Source organism: Myripristis murdjan, chromosome 23 (genome assembly GCF_902150065.1).
Source record: "Myripristis murdjan chromosome 23, fMyrMur1.1, whole genome shotgun sequence".
NCBI classification, from domain to species: Eukaryota; Metazoa; Chordata; class Actinopteri; order Holocentriformes; family Holocentridae; genus Myripristis; species Myripristis murdjan.
The window spans coordinates 3,681,858-3,705,818 of NC_044002.1; the positions used below are offsets into that span (position 1 = coordinate 3,681,858).

At 43.9% G+C, this 23,961-nt stretch overlaps 1 protein-coding gene across 4 annotated transcripts in view; it reads left to right on the forward strand.

Moving 5' to 3' along the window:
* The first annotated feature begins 3,089 nt into the window (after positions 1–3,089).
* Positions 3,090–23,961, forward strand: part of kcnd2 (potassium voltage-gated channel, Shal-related subfamily, member 2) — a 162,099-nt gene continuing 141,227 nt past the window's right edge. For all 4 annotated transcript variants that reach the window (XM_030045879.1, XM_030045881.1, XM_030045880.1 and 1 more), the window contains exon 1: positions 3,090–4,201. In XM_030045879.1, coding sequence (XP_029901739.1) covers positions 3,090–4,201 — 1,112 coding nt within the window. The remainder of the gene's footprint in view (positions 4,202–23,961) is intronic.

Sequence of the window (23,961 nt, forward strand, 5' to 3'; positions counted from 1 at the left end):
AATAGATTTACTTTATTGATCCCAAATTGGGAAATTCCCAATAATAAAAAATTACAGAAAATTATTTTTAAAATATAAAAATTAGCATAAACTATATAGCCATTGTAATTACAGGTTTAAAATTATACTACAAGAAAACTTAGAGATGAAATGAAAAGTTGAAAAACCAAATGAAAGAAAGAAAGAAAGAAAGATTTGAAAAAAAAAAAATGCCACAGAAAATTACATGGAAAAAGAAATCAAGTGAATTTCATTCAGAGGATGAAATAAACCCTCAAGGAAAAAGCCTGTATTGCTCAGGATGTTTCAAAGGGTTCAACAAAATGGAGTGATCTTTTGAAGTGAAGGCACGTTAAAACAGTTCCAGGTCTTATAGGCTTGTCCTTAATCTTTTTCACCTACATTTTTCTATTGATGGTAAAAATCAAGGGTTCTCACATGATTTTTTTCGAGCCTACAGCCCCCAGATGTCTAGGGCCGGCTCTGGGTGTGTGTGTGTGTGTTCCCTATACTATGGACAGAAGCCTTGGAGCCAGAGCTAAGAAGCTGCTGTGTGCTGATGTAAAGTTGGCAGTAGTGCAGACTTCGGCCAACTACTACACACAGCAGCCAAGCACTGAGCAATGCACCTAAATTCTGCAGCTATATTCTCTCCCACAGTCACACACCCATATACACTCTCTCCCACATAGATCATGCACTCTCCTTCTCTGTCTGTTGCAGATTAAAAACATCGAACAGGGTATTTTATTCGAGCCTATAGGGCGCAGGTGCCTTGAAGGCCCCCGTTGCAAAAGGAGCCAAAATCCTTGTAAAATTGATGAAACACTCGCCTCATTTTGAATCTCAGAGTGTGAATGCTGAGTGTGAACTGGCAGTCAAATCAACTAGGAGAAAGACAGCATATTGGCAAATGTATCGGCCAGATCCATTAGCCAAATTAGGGTCATCACAATTAAAACCTGCACATTATGGGCCCGCGGCTTTCCCAGCTGTGTCCGGCGCTGACAGAGAAGCTCATCCACCCCCCCTCCGCGCCCCCCACCCCCATCCCGCACACCCCTCATCCCTGCCCCGCTGCATCGCTGACGGACTGGCAGGCCGGCCAACGCCTAACGACTCTGGCTCGACACACCTCAGGGCTTTATCAGAGCCCATTTGGGACAATTATCTCAACAAAGTTTAGCTTATGATGGCAATTAAGGAATATACACAGGCCTACAGGGTGTTATGGCTCGTAATTACAGCACTGTCCTCACCTTCCAACATGTGTGTTTATGTATTCTTATATCCAGGAGGAGGGAGAGGGCTGGACGGGCATGTTTTCATCACCTAAATAAATCTTTGGGAGGTAAACTCAAAGTAAGCATCATACTAATAAAATGATAGACAAAATATAAATTAAAGCGCTCATGATTTCCCTCTTGTAGCCATGTGGTTTGTCTTCATGATCACCAACTGGAGGTTATAGTTTACCCTGCTCTGAATTTACCTCTGCATCGCTGGCAGGAGGATGCTGCACCAGACAACGACATGTGAGTCCGGCAGGTTTGACAGAGATGACAAGGTGGTCTCTGTGGCTCCGAGTCCTGCTGACAGAGGGAAAAATCTGGACGGAGACCGCTGCGCCTGAGGCATTGGCTAAAAACTGCCTCCACCTAGCGGTGCGCCTGGACCTCAGACAAACCTGCTGCACTGCCCTGGGCTGTGCGCAAAATGGCTTTTATATATACAGCAAATAAGTGCAATAATACAGGATGAGCCTTTCATTACGCCGGTGAATTTGTTTTACAGCCCATGCAGTCTGAGTCCCTGGGTGAAATCTCAGGCTGAGGGGAGGACAGACTTTTAGATGCTGCCTGTATGCGTAAAAGGAGCGGAGAGCTCCGTTTGATATGCGGCGGTTATCCGACCAAGCGACACGCCCCCAACGAGGAGAGAGAGAGAGAGAGAGAGAGAGAGAGAGAGAGAGAGAGAGAGAGAGAGAGAGAGAGAGAGAGAGAGAGAGTAACTTGGGTTTCCGTTGCTCTCTCCAACCTGCAACCTGTGACCGGAGAGCGGAGGAGAGGCAGCCGCAGCCGCCTTCCACATTTGTTGCTGCTGTATAAACCATCCTACAAGCCCAACCTATTGATTCCTAACCCCTCTGCCGTGGCTTGCGGTGCATGCCCGTTCCCCGGTCCATTCTGCACCACATTGTGGATTTAAGAGGTGCAGCTGGGGCGGCGGGGGGCCAGATTCACCCCGGTGTGGTCTCTGTCCTCTCTCTCCAGGACTGGAAAAAACGCACAGCACACTTGTCGCAGTGCTCCGGTCATTCGGCGGGAGGACGGGATCTCGGTTTTACTTTTCTTGGGCTTTTTTTCTGCACCTGACCGGAGAACCGGGACGGTGCCGGAGTGGAGACACAGGGCGGGAAGCGGAGAGAGCATGTTCTTGCTGAATCGGTGCCAGCAGGTCGGTCTCCGGGTCGGGGGCGCAGAATTGCCTTGATGCTGAACTTGTTGCTGATGCCTCCCAGCCAGGGGAAACACAGTTTGGGTTACAGCAGCGTGATCGTTTACTACCCAGAGCCACAGTAAGCGTGGAAGTCAACAACAAAAGAGGATAACTGAACTGGATAACAGCAGATTTTATGAGAGAAAAGTGAAGCATTTTAATAGCAATTACTTTTGTGTGGAGGTGAGTTGCTGTTTTGAAATTCAGTGCACAGCTTTGGTACTGTTTGGTTCTTTTGCGCATTCAAATACGCAAATTTCTTATTATGCATAGATTGATTTAGTACGATTGTTCTTATGTGTATGCGCTGGGCTTTAAAGTTCTTTTGCGTTTGACTAGCACTTGAATAAAAATTTCAAAAAACCCTAAATCTTTGATGCCAGGCGCGTAATGCGTAAACTTGTCAGTGGTGTTTCCGAGAAAGTCAGCTGAATTTGCAGTCGTTGTAATTCATCTGTTGCCTGCGCTTAAGGCTTCTGCGTCTCCTTCTCTCTCTCCAGATGCTATCTCGCTGCTCCGTTGTTCCGTGATCGCCTAACTAAGCGCCCAGTGCTCCACAGCGGGACCGAGCTCCTCCACCGCGACTCAGCATGGCAGCAGGAGTGGCGGCGTGGCTGCCGTTCGCCCGGGCGGCGGCGATAGGATGGATGCCGGTGGCCAGCGCGCCCATGCCGGTGCCCCCGAAGGACAAGCGGAGAGCGAAGGACGGGCTGATCGTGCTCAACGTCAGCGGCACAAAGTTTCAGACTTGGCGGAATACTTTGGAGCGCTACCCGGACACACTGCTGGGCAGCACGGAGAGAGATTTCTTCTACCACGAGGAGAGCAACGAATACTTTTTTGACCGCGACCCGGACATCTTCAGGCACATTCTGAACTTCTACCGCACTGGAAAACTGCACTACCCCCGCCACGAGTGCATCTCCGCGTATGACGAGGAGTTGGCGTTTTTCGGGATCATCCCGGAGATCATAGGGGATTGTTGCTATGAAGAATACAAAGACCGGCGACGGGAGAACCAGGAGAGGATCCAGGACGATGAGGAGATTGATCAGTCCAACGATATGGTCCAGCAAGACATGACCTTCCGGGAGTCCATGTGGCGGGCATTTGAGAACCCCCACACCAGCACCATGGCGCTGGTCTTCTATTATGTCACCGGCTTCTTCATTGCAGTGTCGGTGCTGGCCAACGTGGTGGAGACGGTGCCGTGCGGGACCGCCCCGAACCGGGTGAAAGAGGTGTCCTGCGGGGAGCGCTACGCCCTGGCCTTCTTCTGCCTGGACACGGCCTGCGTCATGATCTTCACCGTGGAGTACCTGCTGCGCCTCCTGGCCGCGCCAAGCCGCTACAAGTTTGTCAAAAGCGTCATGAGCATCATCGACGTGGTGGCCATCATGCCCTACTACATCGGCCTGGTCATGACGGACAACGAGGACGTGAGCGGCGCCTTCGTCACCCTCCGGGTCTTCAGGGTGTTTCGGATTTTCAAATTCTCCCGGCACTCGGCGGGCCTGCGCATCCTGGGTTACACTCTGAAGAGCTGCGCCTCCGAGCTCGGCTTCCTGCTCTTCTCCCTCACCATGGCCATCATCATCTTCGCCACCGTCATGTTTTACGCCGAGAAAGGCTCCTCCGGCAGCAAGTTCACCAGCATCCCGGCGGCCTTCTGGTACACCATCGTCACCATGACAACCCTCGGGTAGGTGAAGGTGTTCGTGTGTGTGTGTGTGTGTGTGTGTGTGTGTGTGTGTGTGTGTGTGTGTGTGTGTGTGTGTGTGTGTGTGTGTGTGTGTGTATATGTGTCCAGGGGATGGCGGGTGGGGGACACTCTTGATCAAACTCCAGATAGCAAATCACAGACATACTATGAGTGTATTAGGAGTGTGATGTGTTTTTCCTCACTTTATCAATAAGACTGAAGCAAATGGACACATTTCCTTGAAAAAAAAATGTGCAGGTATGAGAGAAAGTGAGAATAATTGCTATCAGTGTGAAATATAATGCTAAAGTGAGCTCTGATCTGGGCACCATAACAAAATGCACACAGTGTCATTGTGGATGTGACCACAAAGCCAATCACAGAGTTTGCTTTGATAAAACTCCACTGTGCTCCTGAAACTCAACCTAAAAATATAGTAAAGTGTGGGTTTCAGGGAGGGGGGGGTCCAGCAACCAAGATTTTCTGTGTCCTTCCTAGAGCGTGTGTGTCTGTGAAGTGAGTGTAGTTGTAATGGCCTATCATTTGCATTGAGCACCCTCAGTGGGAGGCTGAGAGCACTTTACCTGAGCAGGAAACGGTTCACAATTCCGGTTACATCTGACCCTGCTCAGCACTGTGACACAGAGACTCAGACAGATACCTGCACCTAACAGAGGAAAGGAAATTACACCAATGGATCACACAGGACTGTGGGGAGTAAAATTTCTCCCATCAGTTTGCACCCCCTCCCCTCTTTCTCTATCTATATTTTCATTATTTCACTTCCCCATCTCCGACACCTGCTTGCTTCCACTCTTCTTTTTAGGTTTGAAGACGTATTTAAGTCCACTTGTTCGTTTTGTAATGTGGGTATTGGAGCAATGTTATGGAGCCTTCCGTGATGCTTCTGGCTATTTAGCTCCTGCTGCTTTTCTCAATGCCTTGCACTTTTTCGTGCTGTTGAAAGGGAGCTGTCCATGGTTCTGAAAACAGAGCCTGCCGTACACACTGTTGTCAGGTGGAAACCTCGCTTCTATAAAATGTCAGCTTTCCAGGAAATAAGGTCAACAGCTTTGCCTTTTTACCTTGAGGATTACACCTTTTGCTTTTGAAGTGGTTTTATAAGCCCAAAGTCTGCAGAATTTTCTCATCCCACGGAAAACCATTTAACCCTGAAATGACCATACCAGTAAATTTCTATGGTTAGTGAAATACCTACAAAATATGAATACTTTATACATACTGCTGATCTTTTCCTAAAGCAATCGGTCTTACTAGAACTCTATCATTTTTCTTCCCTTTTACCTAGCTATTGGTTCCAATTCATTCCACCACGTTATGAAAATGAACTTTCAGAGACTTCAAACTGTCTTCGTCCACATTAGTTTTCCTAAGAACAGCAGCTCTGTTGTGTTTTGATGACTTGAGATTGGGCAGAGTGAAACTGTCCCTCTGCCAGAAAATCGCCCCTGGGGAAACGGTAGCTTTCCACAGCCAATTATCACTTCTGTGGTTTATGAACGTTGACCACTTTTGTTAGCTACAGAAGCAGAACATTATAAGGTGGCTTTTTCAACCAGAAACTCAAATTTGAAAATTGAGTTATTTGGATTTGATGTTGTAAAAATTTTAGTACCCCTGTATGATTTGCAAAATGGTTTGTTGCATTGTAAAATGTGGGGAAATTGCAGTAAATGGGCCAGACATTCAAAATCACTGGTATTGTCCTTTTTAAAGTGAGTGCAAACATGAAAATCATTAAAATTGGAGTAACAAGGCTTTTGCATGAATAGAGAGATAAAATGTGTTATGAACAGCATTCTTACAGGCTGGTGTCATGCATTTTCATGTGCATGCAGGAGCTATAGATTGGACATTTTTGTGCCTTTACATTCATATTTCTTACACCCACACTGTAATCTCAATGTACTTTTGGCACTGTGGTTGCCAGAATGAATGAATGCATGCATGCATGTATGTATGAGTGAATGAATGGATGAAGACCTTTATTGCATCAAGGGGAATTTGCCCAGCATTGTATCAAACTTCCAGATGGCCATAATTTTGTATTTTCCCCGTGTTCATTCCATTATTCTCCTCCATCTCTGCGTGCAGCACAAAGCAGCCATTAGAGAAGCAGTATCTGCAACATCTACCTCGTGTCAGAGCATGACCTGTAAGATCAAACCAAACCTCTAACATTACCTGAGCATTACTTATAGCGTAGCTGAACACTGGCTTTGTATTGACTTACAATGGAGATTAGGAGTTAGATTCATGTAATGTAACTGTAAACACTATCCGCAAGCAAGCCCCACTGGCCAAGGACTAGTACACTAAAAATGTGCCTGCACACTGTCATTTTTAGCAGCCAAAACAAGACATTTTTTTTTATAAAAATGAGGCCTTGTGCCTTCAAAAAGGTTTAGAGTTTTTATGGAAGACCTTTTTACTCATCCCTTGTACAGTGGATCTTTATTTTGTCTGTGTCTTCAGCTCCTCTAATTTTTCTGATTGGTGGCTTACACCATCTCCATACTGCCTTGTAGGAATAATGTTTGGTTTCCAACATTAAGCTTGTTAAACAAGACATTTATATTCTGCCACAGAGAGCTGCTCAGTAGAAAACCTTTGATATGTTTTGATGCGATTGGTTCAGGGTCAGAGGAGGTGTATGACGGCCGACAGGGATGAAGTTTGAAAACAGGCGAAGACACATGACACAGTATAATTGTTGCATTCGCATATCGTCTCAAAAAAGTGCTACCAGACTGGCAGGTGGTCCTTCACTGGCATTTGGCATTTGGTAATTTTGTGCCCTGGCTGTACACAGAGTTACAAATGAGACACAGATATGTAGCGTAGCTGTAAGACTGCCACACAAGAGAACAGCCAGTATATAGTGAGCATATGGGAGACAGACATAAAAGCAGCAGGAACAGAAGATGCCATAAAAAAGAGCTCATGTGCAACGCTGCTTGTGTTGCAGTGGTGCAGAGTGGCGCTGATTCCATATGGAGAACACTGAAAAGTATAAACTAAATCAAAACAATAATTCCCTCCAAACACATGAACGTATGACAAGTGGAATATTGATGTTCCATGTAGCATTGCAGGTATTTGTTTTCTAGGATAATCCATCCTGGCGGATGATGGGCCTTGTTAACTGTAAGGCATGTTTGCAGTGACATTATATGTTAAAGGGATAGTTCACCCATTTTGAAAAACATAACATTATTTCACTTCTCCCCCCAGCTGTTGTGTAGGACAGCAGTGGTGCTATCTTCCTCTAGCTATCTCATTGTTTCTGAGTGCTGGATGCTTCAAATGCTAACTGGGGAGGTGAAATAATAGCACATTTTTCAAAATGGGTGAACCATCCCTTTAATTCAGGTTGCAAAATGCAGTTCTGCAAAACATAAAGAGAGCAAACCAAATGACAAGTTAAAAACCGCTAAAGGCTTGAAAATGCAGCTTTTGTGCCTGTTCATTTGAACCATTTTTGCACTTATCTGTCACAACAGAAGAAGCCAGGCTGGAGGAAATGATGTAATGCTTGTTCAGCGTCATCAGGTCTGATAACGTTTGCAGACAGCAGCCAGACCAACCGCTGCTTTGTGTCTTATTTGTTGTCCTGCAGGTGTAGGCCTACCGTGTGACTTATGAAAGCCAGGGAGAGGGTATTGCAGCAGCTCACTCGCTCCAATTTGTGTTGTAGCTTCGCCCTGCTAGCAGGTTAATACCTCTGCTGGACGCTTATGAAGAGACAGATGAGTGTGTGGCAGCGTGCGTGCAGGCGCATTTGTGAGTGTGTGCGAGAGAAACACAGAGAGAAAGAGAAGGAGAAAGAGAGAGCTACAGAGTGTGACCACACCAAAGCCTTTATTATTCTCCCATTGCCCCGAGCTTGACAGGTGTTAACTGAACCTAAATGACTCTTTGTTGCAGAGTGTAAACAAACAGGCACCTGGTCCTATTCAACAGCACTCTGCCTGCCCTGTAATACATTACATAACCATAGACTGATGATAAAATATTATCCAATGCATGAAAAACAGCATTTAACAATGTTAGGATACTTAGTGATGCTTTTGAATGCAGTTGATGGAATACGACAATAAAGGTGTAGTTATTACTGGTGTTAAACTGGTGTATATATTGGGGTTTTATAAGATGTCTGTCTGCATTAAAAGTCTGTAAACCCTGACATGACAGGTTATTTATTTCCTTCAATTGGTCAGTAATATTTTCTGTGACTTGATATTTCATTTAGTGGCAGTAATGTTTCCCAGAGATTCCCTACCACTGAATGGTTGAGGTGAATCGCCTTGATGTGAAGACCTGCTGACCTGGAAAGCATTTCACTGGTCTGTGTTCCAGCGTTCTATATTGGTCTAAATGCTGGTTTTGGAGGCTTTTCCATGAATAAAATTAAAGACACTGAATATGTGGAAATGTTTGGCATAAAAATGTAGATTCAAGCAAATTTATTCAGGTTCATTCAGAAACTTGGGAGACAGAGGAAATTACTGGAAAATTAGCAAAAAAAAAAAAAAATCCTGAAAGTTTGGAAAAAATATTTAAAATTTTTTAATGCTTGTGAAAGGCATTTAACCCTGAGCAATTAAAAACATGGCAAGAAAGGTGATGAACAAATGTGCGACAAAATAGTAAAAAGTTACGAGGAAAAAATGACCAAAAAGAAAAACAGAAATTTAACCCCCCCCTAAAATAAATAAATAAATAAATAAATTGCCAGATCAGTAGTAAGACATTATACTGTTAACATTTTTTTAATTAAAAAAAATAAATAAATAAATAAAAATGGCCAAAAAATTCCACCCAAAAATGAAAACAAAAAGACATCAAGTGAATTTTGTTGAGAGGGTGAAATAAAAGCTTCCAAAATGAAAGCCTGCCCACAGGTATCTGGGTTTCAAAGAGTTAAAGATATGGAATGTTGGCCAAAAAAAAAAAAAAAAAAAATGCTTCTCTGCAGAAACAACACACAAAGTATCAGTATCAGGTTTGGCTTTTCAAACTCGTATTGGTTCAGCTGTAGTTTTGTCATGCAAGAGGCTCGCTCTGCTTGCGTGCATGTGCCTCTGGGAGCGAGGGGGTCTGTATCGTATCGAACACCATGCTGCCTCCTTACACCGCTCGCCAGTTCTGTATCTACTGATTAGGCTTTAATTCCAGCCTGTTCTCCGTTATTCTGCGCCTGATCCGGTTAGCTCAGCTCTCAGCCGGTCCCCTGCTGTGCCTTGGCTTGCCCCATCCAGGCGGAGACACAGGTTTTGTGTGTCTGTGTGAGGCTTTCACTTTCTCTGTATAACTCCCAGGCCGTGTCCTTTCATTGTGACTGTGTGGAGCGCCTGAACAAGTAAATCCAGTGTTACACACTAACCCTCTTGCCCTGCCCCCTCATGGCCCCTCACAGCTCCCCCCCATTGGCCCCTTCTAATTGACTCATTTGTGGATTTAGTCAGAGCAAGCAGGGCCAATTAAATCACTCCTACCCTAATTGGCTTATTCAATGTCAATTGCGTCCACCACTTCAGCAGTTGTCAGTGTTAAAGCTGAGGAAAAGAGAAGGCGAGAGGCTGCATAGTTTGGCAGGGAATAAAATGAAGAAGATGAAACAGCCCGGTGGGAAAGAAGCTGAATTGAAAAATAGACTTTTTTTTTGAGGTGAGCTGCGACAGCCGCCCTCTACAGACAGTTTACCCTGGACATTTTCACTTTTCTTCACCAGTAATGGAGAAGTCAGTCATTCTCAGCCCTGAATATCCAGTCACTGTAGGAGCACTGGAGGGTCACTTTTACAACCTGCTGTCACTTATGCGACAGAGTGGTTCTGGCTCAGAAATAACTGGTCCTCATCTGTAATGTCTGTGAAGACTGTCTGGCTGACACATTGTGACTTTGTTATGTGAGTCAAATCCCTTCTGAAATCCTAACGGTGACAGTTTTTGACCTAGACCCCATTTCCCCCCATTTATACATCAAACTGATCAATTCTGACCAAAATCTTGTCAATGGACCTTATTTCCACAAACAGCTGCTGTGAACACAAGCATACACAGTCCTTTCATGGATTCCCTATGGAAAATCACACAAGAAGTGAGTGGATCCCACGAATTTGGAGGGGTACAGGTGGATATTTTAGGCTTGTGTAACTGACCCACCTCGGCTAGCTGCTAGAATCGAGCCTAGGAGGTCTATGAAGCAAATTCAAGCAGTAAATTTTGGTAAGTTTAGCCAACAAAAATGTGTATCCAGGCGGGGAAATGTCAGGTTTAGTCATAAAAACCACTTGGTTGTGGTTACGTATAAACATCCGGAAACTGGACACGGTCTCGCTCTAAGAAACCGAACACTGGTCTCATCTCGGACTTGAACTTTGGTCACCTGAGTGAAAGTTGTGTTGATTGACCATCCACTACCCTGCCTGCCTCCTAACATGGACTTTGTGACCCTTTACACTACCTCGCGATATGTAGTGCAGGCATGAAATTTACTACCAATTACTTTTAAAGTCATGCTGACCGTTACGTAAAAAATGGACAATTCCAATGACTATATCCCGCACTGCCTTAAGACCGGGCTGAGCAGTAATATTGTGGCTGTAGTAAGCAATCAACAGCAATCGTTCAAGATCATTGCATGTCACATTGTATGAGAAAAGTCTCCTGAAATCTATTCTTTTTTTACTTGAACTCTGACTTTCCGTTAAATTTACAATACAATGGCGTGTGTACTCCAAGTAGATGCTTGGTATCCGTAGGTCTTAGCAGAAGCCACATCGTCTGATTGCGGAGGCATATTTCGGTCGCTTTCAGAAGTTTGAAACAGGACTCAAATCAGCTGTCAAGGCGTGCGCCACACAGTCGATTTGAAAGTCCCATCGATTTGAAGTAACAACCAAAGATCTTGTTATGTGTTGTCAGGTTTTGTCTGCCACAGCAATGGTGTAGCAAAAAATATGCAATCTGCCTTAAGTTGTGGAATGAGTTCCCGTTGATACGTCACACAGCCTCATCTCTGTCTTCATCAGCTGTGAATACATCCTGTTAAACGAAACTGATTTCGCTTTGCTTTATTTTGGTTTTCGATGTATTTCATTTTATTCCTTCATATTTTGATTCCATTTGACCTATTTTATTGTGTCTTTGCTAATCAGTGTCCGAGTGGTTTGAAACATTGCAGTTCATTCAAATTGTTATTCACTCTGTTACGATAAATCTACAGTGAGACTGCTGATGAAATTTTGGTCATGATGGGAAATGATGGAAAAATGGGATCCAGGCATAAAACTGAGCAGAATGCTGCTTTGAGGTGGATAAAAACGGGGAGAGAACCTGTGGTGCTAAATTGATGTCGCGCGGGTCGGGAGCGAGGTGTGAAGGGGGGGTTCATGCGGTAGTGACCGAGCTGTATGTGTGTGTGATTAGTGTGTCTCCTGCCGGGTGGGGGAATGTGAATCTCGGGTTACTCTCATTACAGACTGTGACCCAGGACTGTGGCTCGAAAGGCCAGCAGTGCAGCCTCAGCCCGCAGCAGACATGGAATAACAGACATGTATTATTTACTTGCATGACCTCCCTCCCACTGCTAGCACCAACCTGATCAAGCCAGCTAAATGGGTTAGAGAGACAAAGACAGAGACGGATCGACAGACGCAGAGAGAGAGACGAGGTCTGGATTCTCTGAGCCTGAAGGGATGTTATCCTGTCTGGTAGCTTCTGTGGAGGCAGATGCTTTTCAAAGTGAACACTGCCGATTTGGCTTGAAAATGGTTGCCGCTGTTTGGAGCTGTGGAACGGGTGGCCGTGATGATTTCAGCTGTTGCCGGCCACCGCCAGTTAATTTAATTCCCTGAATCTCAACCATGTTGGAAGAAAATGTCAGTGGTGAGTTACTGACTGGAGGAAAACGTCTGTTGAAAATGCCTTAAAGTCAGTGAGGAAAATAAGAAAACATTACTTAAATCAAAGTGATATGAGATATTAGTCGCTCCATGCTCCCCTGGGCTACTAATCAACAATACCGTAATTCTATCTCTCCATTCACGCTCATAGAGCAGCAAAACAGCTCCCAAAATAACACCTTTAGCACATAAACAAATGCAAACAAAGTGGATTATGCCAATATTAAAAGCAACAAATCCCAGTACCCATTTTTTTTTTTTTTTTTTTTTTTTTTGGTTGGAAATTTAATGGCTCTTGTTGTTTTTCTATTTGACTTGGAAAGTAGATCCGGCAGAGAGCAACTCATGAGGATATTTCACCACCATGTGGACTCATATCATGTCCAGGGCACTATACAACACAACACTCTACCAGAGCCCATGTTTTGCTCTCATGTGCTGCTCACAGCACCATAAATACATTACAAACATGTTGTGAGTGCATAATAACTATGGATATAGCAAACACAATGGGCAAAACATGTCTGGGGGGGATGGATACCTAATAAGGCGGCTGTGACATTATGCTGCATTTAATTTAAGTATGTCTTTACTTCTCATTTCCTTGTGATCTGCATGTAATAAAGAACAACACACTTCAAGTTAAGCGTTAACAAAAAAAAAAAAAAAATCTATTAATAGGCGGAAACAGTATGAATTGTTTCCAGTGCCTTTGTTTCATTACGATTCTTGCTGATTTTTGAAAGAAGTAGAGCCCAATGCAGATGCTTTCACTTGTTTTCACGAGAAGTCTTTAATTAACAAATAAGAATGTAGTGACTTAACAAGACAGACAGTTATCTTGCAGTGTGGTGACGTCTCACCAAGGCATCACGTAGATGAGACTCGATGTCCTATCTCAGCAGCGAGGACGTAATGATGTCACTCCCTCGAGATGTGCGCGTTTTATCGTGGAAATTAGCAGAGTCACGGAGATAGAGTGTCATCGCGATCCACACGGGGTCAAATGGTATGACATTGCTGTGACAGAGGGTTGAACGCACAACCCCACACACACACACAAGAAAAGCCAGCCATGTGACCTCGCATGTCACAGCATGGGACTTTAAATAGGGGAGGCGGTGGATGTGGAAGTAAGCCTCATATTGGATATACCGTGACGTCCCATGCATTTGCACAGCTGTCCTATTGAATCTGGAAGTGGGCTTATATATTAATGTACAGGACGGGAGGAACTAAACGGTCCGTGCATTACGTCTTTGTCTGTTGCTTTCGATAAATCAGACGTAATCAAATCAAAGGAGATTTCCGACAAAGATGTTACCCACAGTGCTTTGCAGAACCTGGTTAAGAACAGTTCAGGCTCAAGAAAAAGACAATAACAAGATATCCAATCCTGGCAATTCTTACATTTGATCAGGCAACGCTGCACAGTTGTTCTGTACTCGACATCAACTGTGAAAGAGAGGTTGCAGAAGTAGGCTCGTGACTCTCCAGACGAGGAAAGTGACAGTGTGGTTGTGTCACAAAAAGACACATCATCGCCGATATGAATGATTCATTTTTCTTTGATTTTGTGTCATGCCACACAGGGGCCCCAACAGGGCCTCAGACTCACCAACACACCAACATGTAGGGGCTAAGGCAGCAAAAATTCAGCATAATGCAAACTTATTTTACATTGATTTCCATGCTAATTCCATGCTTTTTCCCGATAGTGTGGTGAATGAAAAAAAAAAAAAAACAGATCCTTAAGGAGCCATTGGAGAATTTCACATTTTCACCAATATTGTACATTAATGGAAAACAGTTGAGAAGATGTCATACAAACCACTCAAAAACCATCAAGGGAATATCAGGCATTTTAATGACTGTGTGTGCGTGTGTTTGTGTGTGTGTGTGTGTGTGTGTGTGAGTGTGTGTGTGCACATCAGCAGATCTGCTGCTCTTTTTCCACTGATCCAAATCACCTTCTGCAATGAAGCGCAGTCCTCTATTCAACACCCTTCCCTTTATCCTTCCTCCTTTCTTTCCCTCTCTCTCCTTCTTGCTCCCCCTCTTTCTCTCTCACACACTCACACACACACTCACTCACACACACCCAACCACCTTCTCCTCCTCTCTGTTGCTCCCTCTAGGGCTTTTAATATCCATGAAGAGGGCATGAATTAATGAAGAGATCAAATCAAAGGCTCAGATGACATGCTCTGGTTGCTTAGCTGCTCACCCGTTAGAGCACAGAACTGGTTTTAGGAGAGAGGGGTATTAGGAGAGGATTTCGCCGCGCCGTTTTAACCCCTCATTTGCTAGACACCAGCGTTAGAAATGAACAGGGGCTCTGGACGGAAATGCCCTTGCCAGCCCATGAAACTCCCACGAAAGAGCAAATGAGGGGGCAAGCGAACGGTCCTGACCTTTTCATGCATTTCGTGTTTTTCACCGACTTGTTGAATCATCACGTTGTAGATGGGGCTCTGCAAACACAAAGCAATTAGGTGTACAGGCTGAACGAGTACAAACCGGTACCGCGCTAAACACGGGACTAAAAACGAAGCCAATAAAAGAACACAGAAAGTCAACAGTGGTGAGGAAGGACAGGAAGATTGAGTGGCTGGGGACAGAGTGCAGAAAACAGCCCCACCTTCTCCTGTGCAGCCTGCTGCCAGTTCCCACCAGTGGGAGGAAAGTAAAAACAAATGGTATTGAGTATTGATTTGCTGATACACAAAGAAAATGTATTATTTTAGCATTACATTGCCACCTGAGTAGGACCAAAATGCCTGTAAAAATCAGCCCAGGGGTACAAAAATGCCTAAAAACTATGATTTTCTTACTCACTTTCTTACGCATTCATTCATATTTGTATTAAAACCTGCTAGCAAGATGACGGTGGACTTACAGGACCATGCCAGCGATTTTTAATGATTGGCCCATTTACTAGAATTTACCCACATTACATTGTAACAGCATTTCCCCGGGACTATTTTCCCTGGCGGAGGGACCGTTTTCAAGACATCAAAACACAACAGTGCTGCTGCTTTTAGGAAAACAAATGTGGGCGAAGAAAGTTCTAAGTCTCTGAAAGTTCATTTTCATATCGGAGTGGAAGGAACGGAAACCAAGAACCGGGAACCAACCAGAAACATGCAGCACATAGTCTGCATTTTGTGGATGTTGCTCTAAACATGCAAAATCACTGGTATGCCCCTTTAATTAACCAGACCGGAGCAGTGCAAATCATCAGGCTTCCTCTTGATTTCCACTTACATTCGAAAGGAAGAGGGAAATAAAGGCAGTTTCTCTCCAACTTTAAGAATGCTATTATGCGGAGGGGCACAGTTCAAGGAGGCGATTTCAAAGGCCCGCAGGAAAGCAAATCGATCAAAGATAAGTGAGCGCAGCCCCCCAATGCATATTTGAAATTGAGATGCCGGCTAGTATTGCTGTTAAGGGCATTGATTTTCCTGCATACAAGCAATACCAGATGCAAATCACATGCGCGGTGGCTTGAGACTGCCAGCGGTGCTGCGATGTTTCATACAGTTGCTGGCTCCGTTTGAGGTTTACCATCTCCGTACGCTCCCGGTCTGCACGCCCTCAGCCCCTCTTGGCATCCAGCCTCCCTCCCCTCTGGCATTCCTTTCCCCTCTTTCTGATTTTCACCTTGTCTTTTTTTCTCTCTGAGTCCTTTTCTTTTTTTTTTTTTTTTTTTAATTCCGGTTTTGGATGGTAATTTAATTAATGCATTTGCTGCACTGGTAAGGATCAGAACACACAAACGCATTTGTGCGCACACACATTTACATGCACACACATACTTGTTCCTCTGTTACACGGCGCTGCTGAGTGATTATTTTAAATAGGCTCTTTAATGAAGCCACCTAGAGGTGCAGTGGAGCAGAAAAGATGGTTTCTGTCTCGCAGTGAAGAGGTTCAGCAGCAGAACACTGCAGGCTAGAGAGGCCAACTCTCCTGAGTGATACTCCACTAGGCCCATAATGCCGGTCCTGTTTAATTTGGAAATGACCATTTTAATGATACTCATAATGTCTTGCTGATAGACTTGGGATATTTTTTTTTTTTTTTGCAAGCAAGAGAATTTGGGGAGAGAAAAAAAGGGGTTGATGAAGGGTCTTATTAAGTGAAGGAGGTTTAGTGTATTGGTGTGGAATGACGCCTTCCCAAAGGATGGAGAGGACCTAGAGTGGGCGAAATAGAGAAAAAAATGAGTGATGTTTTGCGAATACAATACATTTATTGAGAGAACATTAAAAAAGTAAGTAGTGTTCATAAGTCATTAAAGGACCATACCAGTGATTTTGCATGTAGTATCTACAAAATGTAGCTTTTAGCTTTAGGATTATACATTTTAGTTTTGAAAGCCCAACTTTGCATAATTTTCTCAACCAACAGAGAACCATTTAACCCTTAAAGAACCATACCAGTGACTTTGCATGTTTAGCATATTATCTATAAACTTCATGTTTCTGCTAATCTTTTCCAAACGCAAGCAGTCATATTTTAGAACTCCTCACTTTTGTCCAGCCATTGGTTTCCATTCATTCCACTACAATATGAAAATGAATTTTCAGAGACTTCAAACTTTCTTCACACCACTTTTCCATCACTGCAATAAAGTCGTCCACATTAGATTTCCTAAAAGCAGCAGCACTGTTGTGTTTTGATGACTTGAAATTGAGTGGAGTGATACGGTCCCTCCACCAGGGGAAATAGTCCCAGAGGAAATGTTTGCTTTACACAGCAATTGATCAGTTCTGTGGTTGATGAATGGCATCGACTTTGTTAGCCACAGAGGCAGAACATTATAAGGTGGCTTTTTCAACCAAAAATTCACATTTAAAAATGGAGGGATTTTGATTGTATCTTGTGAAATCTTTTTGTTGCAAAATGGTTTGTTGCAATGTAAGTGCATTATAAGCACATTGTGAGTGCATGATGATTATTGTAACCACTGTGATACAACATGCAAAATAGATATCATGTTAATTATTTCCAACGCCAATTAAGCAGAGTTTCAAGAGGTGATGCGATTCTCAAACAAGGCCTTATTTCAACAGCTTGTCACTTGTTGAAATAAAAGTATTACAAATTCTTGAAGCTGATTCACTTTGGGAATGAGTAGAATTACCCCCAACCCCATCTGGAAGTTGTTTTAAGAGAAATGTGTAATTAAAATGAAATGAGTTGATGATGATTCGGCCTTTTCCGCAGTGTAGTGAGAACCATAATAGTACTTGATGGCTTATCACAGCAAAGGGGAAGTAGCTAAGTGACTATTTGAGATAGGTTCTTTAATGAAGCCTGAGAGAGAGGTCAACATTATGAAGGCAGAAATGCGGCACGGTCCCTCCAGTAAATTTCCGACTAGCTGTGTTCTTACTTCATCTACACCACTTCTCCAGCACCTCTGTCACTGGACTATTGATTGTACTATATCACAGTTGAGACCTTGACCAGAGCGCGGAGCAGGCGGGATCACTGAGTAGAGACTGATAGCAAGAGTGGGACACAAGACTGGCAGCCAATCGATAGGCTTCTACCATAGGCGCATTACCAAAGCAGCCATATTGCAGCGAGTCTGGGACGGAGCACAGGCTCTTGGCTCCTCACTGCTCACTGTACATGTGGGTATCATAATCTGGTGTAGCTGGCTCCCATGCGAAGCCAAGGCTCATTCCTCATGGCTGTCAAGGTGAATTTGGAGCAGTGCCTAACTGGATGCTTTGTTGCTCTCTGTGTAATTCCTCTCAAGTGGAGTGGAAGAAGGATAAAACGCCGTGCAAATTCTGCAAGTCAAGCAAGACAAACACATGCAGGCGGTGGACAAAATAACAGAAACACGGAAAACAACGAATAATCTGCGTCGTTTTAATGTCGATTGCCATAACACAATAATCAAGTTATATCCAGATCATGAAAACGTTTATATTTACTGAACAAAAAAACTGCTGTATGGTAGATCTTTCCTGGGGTTAAAAAAAAAAAAGCCTGAGTGATTCATTTTAAATTTCCAGTTTGCTTGGAATAAATAGAAAAAGGACTTGGTAGTTAGGCAATCAAAAAGGAACTCAAAGAAAAAGACTGTGACATCCCTTTTTCTGCAAGTTTTTTGAGGTTCAGTTTTACTGGTGATTGATAGCTAATCTTTGGAAAGTGCAGTGCACAAACACTTTGGCAATGAGCGCTTGGAGAAATAAGAGGGAACTTGCAGATTGAAAAACAAACCTCACAAAACGTAGCCAGAAATCACCAAATGATGTGATGTTGTGTGTCACGACAGCAATGAATGTTTTGCACCAAATACTGACAGATGATGAAAAAAATAAAGAAGATATCACTAGAAATCACCATGTTATCGATAATAGGAGAATTTTCTTTATGTTCAAGACCCCCGAAATGCATGCACAATAGAGCACCCCTGTTGAGATTTTTTTTTTTTTTTTTTTTTTTTTTTCAAATAAAAGTTGCGGTGAAGGTGCAGTGAAGCTATGATCAAACTAGGATTACTATAATTTACAGAACACATCTAAACAGATATCCTCATTATACACTTTGACCCCAAAAATGTCATATAAGTTCAATTAATCTATTCCTCCTTTCACTGGGGAGTTTGCCTGTAACCTTCTCGAGGACCCCTGGTGGTCCCTGAACCTCAGTTTGAATACCGCTGTAATATGAAGCACTGTGATCATGAGGCCCCCTTGGATTAGACAAACAAGTGGGGTGTGTGCAAAGTGAATCATCACATTAGCATTGTTCCCCATGGTTGGAGAAAGACTTTTGAGAAAGAGAGAGTATGAAAGTGATGTCAGCCGCTTCTAAAAATCTTTCCGTGAGATGAGGCACCCACGGATTCTGCTTGGACAAGTTGCATCGATCTCAGTGTTTTTTTTTTTGTTTTTTTCACTTTTCACCCCCACAGCTGAGCAGATTTCGCGTGCTTCACTGGCTGGATGTACCACCTAGTTGGGCGGAAACATCAGCCTCGCTGTCATCCAAAGTGAATGATGACAAACAAATCCGCCGCTGCATCTGAGAGGAGCACCTGACTGGGCTCAGACTAGGCAGGTAGAGTGTACACCACCGGGGAGCTATCATGAGCGCAGCCGCCGTGCACAGGGCTTGTTGTGTGTTTTCGGATTGGATGAGAAACCCATTGATCGGCCTCCCTGCCCGTCACGACAAGGATCTGGAGATGTGTTGCATATTCCTCCCCACAAAGTCAAGCACCCAGACCCCGCCAGAGACTTGACTTGATGTATTTTCTTTGTCTCCACTCAAAAAAAGATAAAGTGGAGGCAGACGAAGGACAAAGAGAGGGTAGAGAGGGAGGTCGGCTCGATCTGCCTGCCTGTCTGATTAGTCTAAATTCTGTTCTGTCGGGGAGGAGGCTAACCTTCACAGGACCCGCTCTACATATCTAAGACTGGATAAGCCCAGTTGTTTTTGTTCTTTTTCTCTTAAAAAGTGTTGTTCTGTTCATTAGGAAATGACCACACCTGGTCCTGCTCGAAAAAAGAATCTGCGCCTCTACACTTCTAAACTTGATCCTGCATCACTTTTCAGACTGAATAGTGATGGTGTTATTTTAGTGTTATTTTGAACACTGTTATATTCAAAACGTAATACATGACATATTACTTTCAAGTAATTGTAGCCTATTGTAACCATGTTTCCTTCAATCATGGGTGAAAAAAATCCTGATGTGCGTGCGAAACACAACACTGTAAAAAATGTAAGGGGTTAAAATGCCGCATGACCTGATGTTTCACCACTGTAGGAAATGACGAGTAATACAGCCTTCTGTTTCTTAAGTCAGTGGACAGCAGACAACCATGAAAAATGTCAGCAATATGGCAACATTTTACACTGGAAAGTCCCATCAGTAAAAGATTCTACAGCAGTTACAGTTTTTTTTTGTTTTTTTTTTTTAACACAATCGTAGCAGATCAATACTCAGCATCGGCCGATATGCAAGTTCAGGTATCAGAATCAATATTGGGAAGGGAAAAAATGGTATTGGGACATCTCCAATAACACTTAGTGATTTAGTGACTTCCAAGTGTCCTGGCCACATCTAACAAACACTGATGAAGAGAGGTTACCAAGCAACGCTATCATCACTAGCCAAGGTGATGTCGCACAAACTACAGTGCAAATACAAGCTATCAGATTTTCAGTACAGTATTCAATAGAGTAGTAAGTTGCTGTAGTAGTTGTTTTTGGACCGCTAAAGGCTTTAATCTTGAAGACCAAGAATGTCAACAACTTGGCGTCCAACTTGAATGCAGCTCCGGCCACATGACCCAGAGGCTAATCTGATTGGTTGTTGAGTTTTCTTTTGGCGTCCTTTGATATAAAAAAGGCGAGTCTTCACAGTGTGATATTTTGGATTGTGCGTGAAGGAGGTCATAGGGATGCATTTGTTCTCTGCCATATTGTGTGCATTTTGTCCTGACAGTTCGGCCTTGGTGTGAATAGGCCTTTAGGCTGATGAAAGCCGTTTTTTTTTTTAAACTTAGAATTCTTGCATAATGCAGCTGCAAGGTTGCTCTAAAAATGGAACTCCATCCTCCATACTTATCCCGCATGTGTTATTCAAACCCCGCCGTCGTACGCTGATCTTATTGTGGGCGAATTGACAGTACGTCCACCACCTAATGTGAGGCACGCAGAGGTCAGAACGTGCAGGAGGTTCATCGAGGACACTGCAGCCTCCCGCAGCCCTGTGAAGCACACGGCCCAGGAGAGACTCAATCCATTCACCATCGACTGTCCTGTCCTCTAGCTACCTGGGCCCTGCCCTCTACACACTGTCAAACTGTCTATAATACACTCCTGTTCCTTTCCAGACATCTGAATGTCAGACAACCTTGTACATAATACGTCTCCACAGGGATGGGCCGAGCTTTTTAATCAACTTATTTTAGAGTGAAGAGTGACATTGAAGTGTGAACCGTGGTATAGGAATTCTAGAGTAATTCCATTAATAGAAGCTCACAGTGCAGGATTTCAAGTCAGAATACACTTGTGCGATGACCCATGGTATGGCATGACATTTTCGCGGTGCCCTTGCTGCTTAGTGAAGGTTTTCATGTTGAAGCTGTACCGTTTGCAGCCCCAAATGGCTGCGATAGGTAATTACTGTCCATGGCAAATTTGAACTGAAGTATCTGGAAGTCCTTTGTGACGTCAGCGAACAACTCATCTTTAACAATCTGTTAGTGATGCTGTTTACGGGACTCATACCTGCCAAGGTTTAGGCTTCAAAATACATCAATTTATTTTGCAAATTTGTATTATATATGCTGACTCATGTCATTTTTTCCCCACACGTACCTTACAGGCTTTACAAAAGGTATTGCCACTATCCTGCTGACTGACGGATAAAAAATGGGAACCGCTCAGTCCAACTCTGTTTAAATTTGCAGGTGTATTTGGATTTTTTTTATGGTACGCCACCCTGCCCTCACATTTTGAGGTCGTGGGTTGCCAGGTTGCAGTGACAGATTGTTGATGAAGGTTGTTGAAATTGTATATAGAGCGTGTGTAGATTTACTTTCATACACAATCTGGCAACCTGGATCAGAGAAACATACAAAACGTATGGATCCGTGTGTGACGATTATTCATAATGAGGTTTCAGTGCCACGTAATTCATGGGAGTTTCCTGGGAGAAACAACAGAAGGGGAGAACGCCAGGAGATGGCCTTGAAATTCAGGAGAAACCTGGGAAAAACGGGAATGTGGGCAGATATGTTTGTATTTCACCCTACCAGAAGTTCGACTGGGCAAACGGGGAATCTGCTGCATCTCCATTAGTGGGGATGGAATGCTCTTCCCTTTTGTAGCCCGACTGTTTTATTCACACTGATATAAATAGTCGATTTTTTACTTACAAGGTTGCAACAATAGTTGAAAACATTGATTTTCTTATTTAATATGATTCCTGAGTCCTATTTTTACCATCCACCAAGATTTGAGAGTTCCAGAAAGTCAATAACTATAATAAAATGTAATTTGGGGGCCTGCATGTTCCACAGTTAACCCTTTGCAGCAGAGCTGGCTGGGCTTTAGTTCCTATTGTAGTGTAACAATATTGTCTGAACCCTGAGGACCAACCTGCTGTCCAGCAAAGAGAAAATATCCTGCTTGTTGGAACTGAAAGAGCTACAGGTCTTACTAACACTGCAACAAAATGTTAGGAAATGTTTTCCTACCTAACATTGTTGTAGAGCTCACTTGCTAAAATCTGCAGCTGAAGAGTCAATCAAACGGGGGCGGGAGGAATGAAAACAGAAGTCATGTTCTGATTGGATCGCTCCACTCTTCTGTGTGAAAAGTAGCTTTTAATTCCCAACAAGGCTGGTTTATCTCTGGACAAATCAATTGATAGGCCTCTCTCTTCAGATTCTCACAGGTTTATGATGTTTGCTGCAGCTAATGATGACATATTTTAGTTTACCATCATATTTTAGGCTTGGCTTGGCTTTAAAGATAGCCTAATGCTTATCTTGGCTGCTTTCATCTTTGCTCCATCCAGTGACGGATGACAATGGATCAGTGAACATGCAAGATTTTTCTTTTTTTGGACACACTGATGGCCTCCTGTTCAAAGGACTCGTTCTCCTCAGCGTCCAACAAAGGCTTTCCAGTCTTGGTAGCACCTACTGCTGGGGAGAAAACACAATGCGCACATTATCACACCATCATTTCTCACAGGAAATATATGTTTTATTTAAGGAATAAGTCTATTACCGGCTCAGCTTGCATAGCATGTGATGCTGAAATGCATGGGCGGATGTTTTAGTGGGTGCAGTTACATTGTGTGTGTGATCATTTGGAATGCTAATTGCATCTCTCTGCGCTAATAAGCGTCTGTGCTTTCATCCTCATGCGCGCCGGTCTCCAGAAATTTTAAGCTGGTCGCCCAGGACGGACACCTTGTACTACCAGCGCGGTTCTCTGTGCTGCCACGGCTGTTTCAACTCCCAGCGCGGCGGACGGGTCCTGGGAGGCCTGCCATGCACATAGTGCTGCGTGTGCTCTACTTACAAACTAGCTGCTGCTGCCACTGCTGACACGGTTTTCAGTGAAGTGGAGCATATGCAGGCGTGCCATTCATCCTGCAGCAGGGCTCACACCTCCGCTAACTACCGTAACGCATCTCTCTCAGGGCCGGCCCGCTGACCTGCCTGCCTGCTGCCTGTCCACCTCTCCTCCCCCCCCTCCTCCAGCAAAACACCGGCTTGCTTGCCTCTCAGACAGTGGAGGGATGCTGCCTCTCATCCATCTTCACTGCTTCACTCCAGTCTCTGTGGATGGAACTGTGACGGCATGGCGCTGTATAGCAGTTATATGCACAGGCACTGCAGATAATCCACAGATCAGGTGGGCCGGCTCATACAAATTACCATTCTGATTAATAGTGCATGGGGTTGCGGGTGGGTGAAATAATGCATCATTAATTTGGAAAATATTAATTACGTTCTCATCAACAGATCAGCACAAAAATGAAGAATTCACCTGGAAAGCTTGCACTGCTTGACAATATTTAAAAAGCAACATAGCCTACAGGGACAGGTGGAGGTGGAGTGAAATGGCCATGCCCAGTGTGGGTCGCAAAATCGGAGAAAATAATTCATTCTGGTGGATGGCGGGAGGATGATTTATGCGTGATTTATGGGCATGACGTCAGAGGCGTATCCGCGCATCACCGCTGTACGGTTATCTCCCCTGGGTTGACACTGGTCCAGGCCAAAATGAGCCAGAAATCACCCAAAGGCTTCACATTCACATAGCAGCACTC